General features: G+C 38.3%; 1 protein-coding gene across 6 annotated transcripts in view; it reads left to right on the top strand.

The window, feature by feature from the left end:
- RNF145 (ring finger protein 145) overlaps positions 1-12,693 on the top strand; it is a 62,929-nt gene that overhangs the window by 16,589 nt on the left and 33,647 nt on the right. For all 6 annotated transcript variants that reach the window (XM_010855298.1, XM_010855301.1, XM_010855300.1 and 3 more), the window contains one exon: positions 478-586. In XM_010855298.1, the coding sequence (XP_010853600.1) occupies positions 478-586 (109 nt within the window). The remainder of the gene's footprint in view (positions 1-477; positions 587-12,693) is intronic.

Raw genomic sequence — 12,693 nt, 5'->3', positions numbered from 1 at the left:
TTTGAACTGTGGTGTTGGAGAAGACTCTTGAGAGTCCTTTGGACTGCAAGGAGATCCAGCCAGTCCATTCTAAAGGAGATCAGTCCTGGGTGTTCTTTGGAAGGAATGATGCTAAAGCTGAAACTCCAGTACTTTGGCCACCTCATGTGAAGAGTTGACTCATTGGAAAAGACTCTGATGCTGGGAGGGATTGGGGGCTGGAGGAAAAGGGGACGACAGAGGATGAGATGGCTGGATGGCATCACCGACTCGATGGACATGAGTTTGAATGAACTCCAGGTGTTGGTGATGGACAGGGAGGCCTGGCATGCTGCGATTCATGGGGTCACAGAGTTGGACAGGACTGAGGGACTGAACTGAACTGAACTGAACTGAATTGGAAAGTAATTTACTTCAAGCTCTTTTTATTAGTGTAATTAACTGGAAGACCAAATTAGAATAGAATTTTATTTATATCTCTCTTCACTTCTACTACAGGTTATATCTTGAGTGTTGTGCTACTAACCTTGCCCAGGCAGCATCTGGTTCAGCTTTATCTATATTTTTTGACGGCCCTGCTCCTCTATGCTGGACATCAAATCTCCAGGTAAGAAGGTGACCCATTTTTGAAATGTATGACTGAATTTAAAGTTTTTCTTTACCAGTAAAATACTTTTCATGAACACTGTTAGGAAGCTGAGGCTTTGATAGGTATCCCAAACATTTTTTTTTTTATTTATACTTGTTTTCTAAATAAATATCATACAGGATTAGTAGCTGGGGTTGTGTCTCAAATTTTATTTCTGCTTTTACAACTGGTCTTACTGTGAATTGGACCATAAGGGTATGTTTACAAAAATACCCATGAGCTTTTCTATATAACCTGAGAAAAGAAATTTCCAAAGACAGGCTTCAGGAACTATAGCAATTATGGATTTCATTGCTTTCATTATTTTAGGAAGTTACTTTATGATGCATGAAAATCAGTGTAAGGTGCGACCTTGTATATAGTCGATGATTGATATAAATTATTTCATGAGGTTAATTGTATAGGTCAGAACGTCTGTTTGTCTTTGTCTGCTTGTCCTAAATTTGAAGACTGGTCTGCCAAAAGAATATGAGCTTCCAATCTTGAAACAATAATAATAAATTACAAGTATACCAAAAGCCCATACCATAAATGTAGTGGGGTATAATAAATTTTGTGGGTATAATATTTCTTTTGTTTTGATTGAAATGTATACCTGTAACAAAATGTACTCCCAGTTATAAGCAGAGTGGCAATTACTTTACATATATAACAGGATGTAATTTTCTAGAGGTTTGAAACACAGATTTTGGTGTAGGCTTGAAATTTAATCTTAGAAATAGCATTTTTATATTACTAGCATTGATTGGTTGACTTTTTAAAAACCTTTTTTCCCCCATGATTATAAAATTACACTCATCGCTGTAGGCAGTCTATACAGAAAATTTAAAGGCAGTAGAAATCACCTGAAATTATATCACCATGTGACAAACCTGTTAGAATTCTGTTATTTTCTTCCAGTTTTTTAATAACCTCCAGTTTTCACCACTTCAGCGGATACAAAAGAGTGAAAATAGTATACTAACAGTCACCGACTCTCAGTCCCTTTTGTTAATGCAAGACCTCCATCTTCCTTCTCTTGAAGGCCCTAGAAACTCAGTCTTCTCACCTCCTTCTCCTGTTTGCATCTGGTTGATTCCCTGCTCAAAATGGTACTTGGAGGTGGGGAGGTCTGCTGCTGTCCTTGCCCAGGGAATGTCCTTGGATGTCAGAATTTCAAAATACGGAGCTGCAAGAGTGGTGCCGCATTTCTGTAATTGTCTCAGTGTTTCAGATCCAGCTCTTCACTCTAAAGTGGAGACGCTGACTTTTCTGATTTTGTATCATACAAATATTGTCCCTGTGTACTTAGCCTCCTTCACAGGAACAACGTAAGCCTTTTCCCTTAGCATCTTTCTCCATTGAACCTAGACTAGAAGTCCAAGAGCCAGTATTAACTCACACAAGAGGGTCAGTCCTTCCCATTATGGGAAGGACCATTCCACTAGCCCCAAACTGTGACAGAATTTATTCCTATGGTCTTACCTAGACACTTCTGAATCTCAGCTCAAGCTTAAAGTGAAGACACTTCCGAAATCTTCATTTATACATTTTTAAAGAAAAATGATATGTATGCAGTATAATGCAGTAGTTAGAGTGTAGGCTCCTGAGTTACCACTTTAATGTATAAATAAGTTCCTGGGCAGCTAAGAATGCCATTTGGAAAAGTGGATGGGAATTGGATAGATTCAAATCCTCTGTTCCTTATTTACTGCTCTGTAACCTTAGTGTCATTTATCAGAAAGATTCATCTCAGTTTCTTCATCTGTAAAATGCTAATAGTATTTTAAGGAGCTGTTATAAGGATTTATTATCATTAAGCATGTTAAACTCTTAGCACAATTTCTGACATGTTGTAAGGGCTCAGTGGATTTTAACTTACTCTATTATGTCTCATTTTTATTATGCAGCAATGTTTTGTAAGTATTTTCCTGTGTTGTTAATCTTTAAAAAATGTTTTTTTCATGGCAGAGTATTCCATGCTGTAGCTGTGTTAACGATAGCTTTTTAGAGTTGATAGGATTTTGATGATCAGTCAGAGAAATCTCAAAGTTGAAGGCAGAGCTATTAAAATTAATTTTATTTGTTATTATAATTCTGGGTGAAAAAGCAATGAACCTGCTCTTTCCCTTTATGGTTTTTTGGTTTCTGTGTGGTTCAGTGATGGCCGAAACCATGTAGCTATATTTTCATCTGCGGTATCATCATCCAGGCTTTTCTAGAGAGGTCATAATTCTATCATGTAGGGATAAAGGGGGCCCTGCAGTGTCAGAGATGAAGAAAAGCCTTTTTCCAACCATTCTTCTTGAGCAATTTTTACTTACTACTTTTAGTTTATGGGAATATTTTTAACCAGTATTTAAAGTTTATTTTCATGATCAGAACGTTTATATCTATTTTAAACAGTAAAAAGAATTGTAACAAAATTTTACAGTGTACAAAAACATTTCATATTTTTTTATGTTATTTTGATCCTTACTATAATCCTTTGAGATTTACCGGTGAAAGAACTGAAATGTGCAAACAGCTAGGAGGGGATGATCCCAGACTTTAACTTGAATCCAAGTTTTCTGATTTTTAGTTCAATTTTCCGGAGAGGGCATGGTTAATGGAAAGAAAATTAGTTTTAGAATTAGTAGGATATGAAATAGTTTCCCTACTTAGGAAATATGTTACCATGGCAAGTTATTTCTTTGAAACTATAAAGTAAGACAGTGCCTATCTGATGGAGTTGGTTTTAGTATTAAACTAACAAATTTCAAGTTGTGGCATATTTTAGTGTTTTTCTTCATAGTGTAATTTACACTGTATCGTGCTATCTCAAAAATGTTAGCAAAGATGTGTTAATTCTTGAATCATTAATAAAATGTCAGCGTTTAATAAATATTGAGTCTTGGCCAATCTCATAGAATCTTAAGGCTGAATTTTTTAGTTTTAAAAAGCTTAACAGTTCGTATTTCATGTGGCAGCTTCATAAACAAGTATCTTTAAAGAAAATGACTTTATTAAGATACAATTCACATACCTATTTAAAGTATATAGCTCAGTGGTTTTGTATACATTCACAGAACTGTGTAAAGCATCACCACCATTGGTTTTAGAACATTTTCATAACTCCAGAAAGAAGCTCTGTACCCATCAGCAGTCACTCCCAATTTCCTACCAGCCCCTCTCTGCAGCCGTAGGCACGTCAGTCTGTTTTCTATCTTTATGGGTTGGCCCATTCTGGACATTTCATGTACATTGAATTGTACAGTATGTGGTCCTTTATGCCTAACTTCTTTCACTTAGCATGTTTTCAAGGCTCATCCATGCTGTAGTGTGTATCAGGACTTCATTTTTCTGTCCAAATCATATTTTGTGGTATGACGTTTTGTTTATCGATTCATTCATTGATGGACGTTTGAATTGTTTCTGCCTTGTTGCCTGTTAGAATAACACTGTCAACATTCATGGTTTTGTGTGGACATACTTACTATAGGGAGGAGTGCTGCTTATACATTGGATTGGGATTGCTGGATCATACAGTATGTTTAAACTTTGAGGAACTACTAGACTGCTTTCTAAAGTGGCTGCACTGTTATATTTCTACCAGCAGGGTATGAGGGTTCCAGTTTCTCCACACCCTTGCTGATAATTGTCGATCTCTGTCATTTTCAGTATAGCCATCATAGTAAGTGTGGAGTGGGATTTCGTTGTGGTTTTGATTTGCATTTCACTGATGGCTAATGATGTTGAGCATGTTTCATATGTCCATTAACCCTTTGTGAATTTTCCTCGGAGAGATGTTTATTCAGGTTCTTTACCCATTATTTGATTGGTTGTCTTTTTTTAAAAAAATTGAGTTGTAGGAATTCTTTATGTATTCTAGGTAGAAGTCACTTATCACTTACATGATTTACAGATATTTTCCATATCACTCTAGTCTAGATATATCAAAGCAGAGTATAGTATGGTCCTGAGAAGGAAAGTCAATACTTGCATATTTTAAATAACTCATTTGATACTTCAAAAATTGGCTGTAGAAAAAGACATTTGCAAATATTAATTCCTTAAACAGAAAATTTCATACTCTTGAAAAGCTGGCTCTCTTTTTTCCTTAATTCATGTACAGGCATACCTTGTTTTGTTAGGCTTCCCTTTGTTGTGATTTGCAGATACTGCGTTTTTTACAAATTGAAGGTTTGTGGCAACCTTGTATCAACCAAATCCATCCTGTCGTGTTTCTAACAGGGCTTGCTCACTTCCTGTCCTGGTCAGGTTTTGGAAATTCTTGCAATATTTCAAACTTTTTTCATTATTATTGTATTTGTTATGGTGATCTACGATCAGTGATCTTTGATGTTACTATTGTCATTGTGTTTGGGGCATCACAAACTGCACCTATATAACATGGCAAACTTAACAAAGGCTGTGTGTACTGACTGCTCCACTGACTGGCTGTCCCACATCTCTCTCCTGCTCCCTGGGTCTCCCTATTCCCTGAGACACACTAATATTGAAATTAGACCAGTTAATAACCCTATGGGAAGTGTTCAAGTGAAGAGTCATGTCTCTCGTTTTAAATCAAAAGCTAGAAATGATTTAACTTGAGATTGGCTAAGTGTTAGGCCACTTGTGCCGAACACTTAGCCCAGTTGTGAATATGATGGAAAAGTTCTTGAAGGAAGTTAAAGTACTACTTCAGTGAACACAAGAATGATAAGAAAGCTGAACAGCTTTATTGCTGATGTGGAGAAACTTTTAGTGATCTGGATAGAAGATCAAACCAGCTACAACATTCCCTTAAACCAGGGCCAGAGCAAAGCCCTAATTCTTTTTAATTCCATGAAGGCTGAGAGAGGTGAGGAAGCTGCCTAAGAGAAGTTTGAAGCTAGCAGAGGTTGTTTCATGAGCTTTAAGGAAAGACGCCGTCTTCATCACATAAAAGTACAAGGTACAGCAGAACGTGCTGATGTAGAAGCTGCAGCAAGCAAGTTATCTAGATGATCTAGCTAAGATCATTAATGAAGGTGGCTACAGTAAAGAATTGATGCTTTTGAACTGTGGTGTTGGAGAAGACTCTTGAGAGTCCTTTGGAAAGCAGGAAGATCCAATCAGTCCATCCTAAAGCAAATCAGTCCTAAATATTCATTGGAAGGACTGATGCTGAAGCTGAAACTCCAATACTTTGGCTACCTGATGGGAGGAAATGACTCATTTGAAAAGACCCTGATGCTGGAAATGATTGAAGGCGGGAGGAGAAGGGGATGACAGAGGATGAGATGGTTGGATGGCATCACCGACTCAATGGACATGAGCTTCAGTAAGCTCTGGGAGTTGGTGATGGACAGGGAAGCCTGATGCGCAGTCCATGGGGTCACAAAGAGTCGGACATGACTAGCAACTGAACTGAACACTAAAGAACAGATTTCCAGTATAGACAAAACAGTGTTCTGTTGGCAGAAAATGGACTTTGTACCTAGAGAGGAGAAGTCAGTGCCGGGCTTCAAAGCTTCAAAGGACAGGCTGACTCTGTTTGGGGCTAATGCAGCTGGTGACTTGTTGAAGCCAATGCTCTAGCCATTATGAAAATCCTAAGACCTTAAGAATTATGCTAAGATCTACTCTACCTGTGTGCTGTAAATGGAACAACAAAACCTGGATGACACCATAGCTGTTTTACAACATGGTTTGTTGAATATTTTAAGCTCACTGTTGAGACCTACTTCTCAGGAAAAATGATTTCTTTCAAAATATTACTGCTCATTGACAATGCATTTGGTTGCCCAAGAGCTCTGTCAGATGTATAACAGATTTGAATGTTTTCATGCCTGCTGATACAATATCATTTCTGCAACCCATAGATCAAGGAGTAATTTTGATTTTGATTTTCAAGTCTTATCATTTAAGAAATATATCTCATAAGGCTATAGCTGCTGTAGATAGTGAGTCCTCTGATAGATCTGGGCAAAGTAAATTGAAAACCTTTTGGAAAAGATTCACCATTCTAGATACCACTAAGAACATCTGTGATTCATGGGAAGAAGTCAAAATAGCAATACTAGCAAGAGCTTGGAGGATGATTCTAACTCTCACGGATGAGTTTGAGGGGTTCAAGTCTTCTGTGGAGGGAGTCACTACAAATGTGGTGGAAACAACAAGAGAACTAGAAGTGGAGCCTGAAGATGTGACTGAATTGCTGCCGTGTCACAATAGAAACTTTCTAGCAGATGAGAAGCTGCTTCCTATGGATGAACAAAGAAAGTGGTTTTTTGAGATAGAATCTACTGTTGGTGAAGATGCTGTGAAAAGTGTTGAAATGACAACAAAGGATTTAGAATATTATATATTACATAAACTTAACTAATAAATCTCGCAGAGTTTGAAAGAACTGACTAATTTTGAAAGAAGTTCTACTATCAGTAAAATGCTTTCAAACAGCATTGCATGCTATGGAGAAATCCTTCAGGAAAGGAAGACTCACTCAGTGTGGCACACTTCTTTGTCATCTTAAGACATTGCCAGTCACCCCAGCCTTGAGCAACCACCAGTGTGATCAGTTAGCAGCTGTCAACATTGAGTCAAAACCCTTTATCAGCAAAAAGATTTCTTTTTTGGCCCTGCAGTGTGTCATGTTGAATCCTAGTTCTCCGCCAGGGATCCAACCCATGCACCCTGCTGTGGGAGTGAAGAGTCTTAACTACTGGACTGCCAGGGAAGTCCCAGCAAAAAGATTATGCCTTTCTGAAGGCTCATATGATGGTAAGCATTTTTAAAATTAAGGTATGCACATATGTTTTAGACATAAGGCTATTGCACTCTGAGGCTACAGTGTAGTGTAACATAACTTTTATATGCACCAAGAAACCCCAAAATTCATGTGATTCACTTTGTTGTGGTATCCACTTTATTGTGATAGTCTGGAACTGAATGCACAGTATCTACAAGGTATGCCTTTAATTCACACAATGAAGCTGATTCTTCTTAATGTTTAGAATATGTCTATAAAATGGTTATAACCTGTATAATACTGATTATATGTGGAATCTAAAAAATTTTACAAATAAACTTATTTGCAAAGGAAAAATAGTCACAGATGTAGAAAACTAACATGATTACCAAGAGGGGAAGGTGTGTGTGGGATTGAATTGGGAGATTGGGACTCACAAATGTACACTACCTTGTATAAAATGGATAATTTATGAAAACCTACTGAATAGCACAGGGAATGCTACTCAGTGCTCTGTGGTTACCTAAATGGGAAGGGACTCTAAGAGAGTGTGTGTGAAGTCAAGTGGGCCTTAGAAAGCATCACTATGAGCAAAGCTAGTGGAGGTGATAGAATTCCAGTTGAGCTATTCCAAATCCTGAAAGTTGATGCTGTGAAAGTGCTGCACTCAATATGCCAGCAAATTTGGAAAACTCAGCAGTGGCCACAGGACTGGAAAAGGTCAGTTTTCATTCCAATCCCAAAGAAAGGCAATGCCAAAGAATGCTCAAACTACTATACAATTGCACTCATCTCACACGCTAGTAAAATAATGCTCAAAATTCTCCAGGCCAGGCTTCAGCAATATGTGAACCGTGAACTTCCTGATGTTCAAGCTGGTTTTAGAAAAGGCAGAGGAACCAGAGATCAAATTGCCAACATCCGCTGAATCATGGAAAAAGCAAGAGACTTCCAGAAAAACATCTATTTCTGCTTTATTGACTATGCCAAAGCCTTTGACTGTGTGGATCACAATAAACTGTGGAAAATTCTGAAAGAGATGTGAAGACCAGACCACCTGATCTGCCTCTTGAGAAATTTGTATGCAGGTCAGGAAGCAACAGTTAGAACTGGACATGGAACAACAGACTGGTTCCAAATAGGAAAAGGAGTTCGTCAAGGCTGTATATTGTCACCCTGCTTATTTAACTTCTATGCAGAGTACATCATGAGAAACGCTGGGCTGGAAGAAACACAAGCTGGAATCAAGATTGCCGAGAGAAATATCAATAACCTCAGATATGCAGATGACACCACCCTTATGGCAGAAAGTGAAGAGGAACTCAAAAGCCTCTTGATGAAAGTGAAAGAGGAGAGTGAAAAAGTTGGCTTAAAGCTCAACATTCAGAAAACGAAGATCATGGCATCCGGTCCCATCATTTCATGGGAAATAGATGGGAAACAGTGGAAACAGTGTCAGACTTTATTTTTATGGGCTCCAAAATCACTGCAGATGGTGACTGCAGCCATGAAATTAAAAGACGCTTACTCCTTGGAAGGAAAGTTATGACCAATCTAGATAGCATATTCAAAAGCAGAGACTTTATTTTGCCAACAAAGGTTCGTCTAGTCAAGGCTATGGTTTTTCCTGTGGTCATGTATGGATGTGAGAGTTGGATTGTGAAGAAGGCTGAGCGCCAAAGAATTGATGCTTTTGAACTGTGGTGTTGGAGAAGACTCTTGAGAGTCCCTTAGACTGCAAGAAGATCCAACCAGTCCATTCTAAAGGGGATCAGCCCTGGGATTTCTTTGGAAGGAATGATGCTAAAGCTGAAAGTCCAGTACTTTGGCCACCTCATGTGAAGAGTTGACTCATTGGAAAAGACTCTGATGCTGGGAGGGATTGGGGGCAAGAGGAGAAGAGGACGACAGAGGATGAGATGGCTGGATGGCATCACTGACTTGATGGACATGAGTCTGAGTGAACTCCGGGAGTTGGTGATGGACAGGGAGGCCTGGCATGCTGCGATTCATGGGGTTGAAAAGAGTCGGACACGACTGAGCAACTGACCTGATATGTATATATATATATATGTATATATGTATGTATGTATAACTGATTCACTTTACTGTACAGCAGAAACTAACATAACACTGTAAAATAACTTACATTCTAATAAAAATGAATAAAAGACAATGGATGTAACTTTCACTTCAGAAAAGTTAAACTTTAGAACATCCCGTGGGCTCAGTTAGTATAAAATTTAATATTACTATTCAAATTGAACTCATTAGAATTTGATAAATGTCAGGTTCTTTAATTCTTAAAATTCTAAGCTATGCTTCTCATTTTGAGTGGTCTAAGGCAGGGGTCCCCAACTTCCGGGCTGTGGACCAGCGCCTCCTGTCAGATTAGGGGCAGTGTTAGATTAGAAATACAGTGCACAATAAATTTAATGTGCTTGAATCATCCTGAAATCATCACCCTGCCCCTGGTCCGTGGAAAAAATTGTCTTCCATAAAATCAGTCTCTGGTGTCAAAAAGGTTGGAGACCGCTTTCTAAGGAATATATTTTCCAGTACCAATCCTATTTTAAAATTGAGACTTTGCAGCACTACTGTGGAAAAAGAGAAACTTTACAAACTGATATGATGATTCCTGTGAGGATGTTTTGATGGTTTACCTCCACAGTTAAGTGTTTTTTTCCTAAAACTTTTAAAACTTCATTATTTTTAAATTCCTTGTTTTATTGTTAGGTTTATGAACCAGTGCATCAATTTTGTATGTGTATGACTTTAAGAACCTGTTGGATTCAAACAATAAAAGTTTACTCTCTTTCATCCTTGTCTTCAGTGTATAACTGATTTCAAATGTAAAACTTTCCCAGAAGTTACTTATATGTCTCATACAGAAACTAGCCCTCCATTTTAGGAAAGCTTGTGTCATTCAAAGCTACAGAGGAGGGTTTCTTTGTATTGGACCTGTTAGTATGTTGGGCTGGGTTACTTGTTGTGAGGCAGTTGTGTGCATTACAGAATGTTGTCAGTACTGTGTCTCTGCTCACAGATTGCAGAGCACCCCTTCCCCACAATTGTAAAACCAGAAACTATCCCTAATTGCCAAATGTTATAACCTGGGGAATAAAATTTTTCCAGCTGACAACTACTGCTGTTAGATAACAGAACTGAAAAGTGAAGTTTTTCACTATACATTTAACTTTTACTTTTGAAAGGAATACAATTGACCCATTTCAATGTGTGATATGTTTTCTTCTTTTGGACATTATCAGATCCAGGCAGTAAATATTTAGCAGGTAGTCAGAAGGTGAAGAAAGAAGTAGGGTGGCCTTGTAGCACAGAAGATTTAAATACTAAAGCCCTGGGGAAATGAACTCTTAAATTGCTATTCAGTGCTTAGGGTGTGATAGGTACTCAGATTACAGTGTTTGAACATCTCGGGGTAATTCCTTGGCCATCAAGTGATTAAGTGAGTAGTGCCTTTTGTTTGCACACATTGCGAAAGATAACTTGGAGGGCTCACCGCTTTGTTCTGTGTACACATAGATTAGGTTTCTTTGGAATTATTATTGTTTGGAAGCTTTAAGTGGCCAGAATGTGCAGATTGTTCTCAGTTGTCCAGCGACCCAGCCAGGTTGCTTAAGAGACTTAGAAAGAAAGGTATTTTGATCTGCTGATGAATTGATAAGCTTGTAGGTTTTGTTGTTATTGTTTTTTATAACTCTTATGCTTCTATTTATAGCAGAAGCTTTTCCACTTGTAAGCCATCCTTGGGGCTCTTGGTATACATCTTGCTGCTGCTGCTGCTAAGTCGCTTCAGTTGTGTCCGACTCTGTTACACATTCCTTATTCCCCAAAACAGTTGTAACCACAAGAAAGAAGGCTACCATGGGGAATGCAGAGAAGTGGGTTTTCAAAGTGTTCAGTTTATTGGTGCTCTGTGTTAATTGTCAGCGTTGCATAAATTGTATAAGTGAAAAAAGTGGTTTAAGAAGGGGAAGATATTATTCAGTTACAAGTAGAAAACAGTAATTCTTGCTTCTGACCAACTTAATACATTCTGTTCTTTAAATTTTTAAATTGGAAAATTCTAATTCTACTTTTGAACTTCTCCTTCGATTCAGTCTTAAAATTTTTAGGTTTAAAATTCTGTTAAAAATCTGAATTTCATGACTCTTGCCTCAGACTAGATTTTGGCCTAAAGTGACTCATGGAATTTTGGATAATTCCTTCTCTGAATCCTTCTTCTTTAGGTTTAACATTGTGTTTTTTAATGTTGTAAGTGACCCACTCTGTTGAGACTGAGTAATAACCAAGAGTTTTCATTGCTAGCATGAGATGTTCTGAAGTTGTATATAACTTAGATGTAGAGATCTTTGTTAATGTTTTTTTTATTATTATTTTTGTTTTATTTCTTCTTCCAGTTTTTTATAATAATAGTTTGGGAGACAGTGCCCAGATTCTTCTCTCAGAAGAGACAGCTCAGTAGTGGCTGCTTGGCAAGACCAGTTTAGTCCCCACCAAAGTCACAGCGCTGGTTCTGGAAAGCCAAGCTCAGCTGTCCCCAAGAGGGACTATGGGCTTTCTGGTCCTGGCTGTCTTTATTGAAGTGGGGCTTATTGATGAGTCAGCCAAACAGAGAGATTCTGAAGGCTGTCTTTGAGAGAGGGGATCTGAGCAAAGGAGAGAGGGTCTAGGGTGCCTAGGGAAGATGTTAATTTCTGGGGTAGGACGATTGCACAAGTCAGGCAGTCCTTGAGGGAGATTGAAGCATTGAGAGAGCTATTCAAGAGGGTGAAGTGGGAGAGCTAGTAGGAAGGGAACTGCTTAACATCAGGGTGGTGGTGGTGTGGCCTGAAGGTGGTGGTTATTCTGAAATGTAGACATCCCTTGTAGTGCTCCCCTGGTGGCTCAGCAGTAAAGAACTCGCCTGCCAGTGCAGGAGACACAGATTCCATCCCTGGATTGGGAAGATCCCCTAAAGAAGGAAATGGCAACCCACTCCAGTATTGTTGCCTGGGAATCCCTTGGACAGAGAAACCTGGCGGGCTCCAGTCCATGGGGTCACAAGAGTCAGACACAGTTTAGTGACTGAGCACGAGCATGAGACATTCCCTAGGGTCCCCTAATCTCAACAGATCACAGAGTAGTGAAACATAGAAAAAGAGAAAGAACCAAAAAGAAAATCATATAAAAAATTAGAAAGTTGAGAGGAGACTTAAAAAACACCAAAACAACCAAAGGAATATAGAGTAGGTTAAAAGAAAAGGAAACTGTTGCATTAAACCCGTTATAATAATCTTATGAAATAGAATGAGAGATAAAAAGCAAGCTAAATAGAAAGTATAAATCTAGAAGTGAAGATAATAAAAGATAA

The sequence above is a fragment of the Bison bison genome, unplaced genomic scaffold, assembly GCF_000754665.1.
Source record: "Bison bison bison isolate TAMUID 2011002044 unplaced genomic scaffold, Bison_UMD1.0 scf7180017864363, whole genome shotgun sequence".
Taxonomy (NCBI): domain Eukaryota; kingdom Metazoa; phylum Chordata; class Mammalia; order Artiodactyla; family Bovidae; genus Bison; species Bison bison.
Note: the sequence above shows the minus strand (reverse complement) of the source record. Positions and strands in the feature narration are given on the sequence as shown.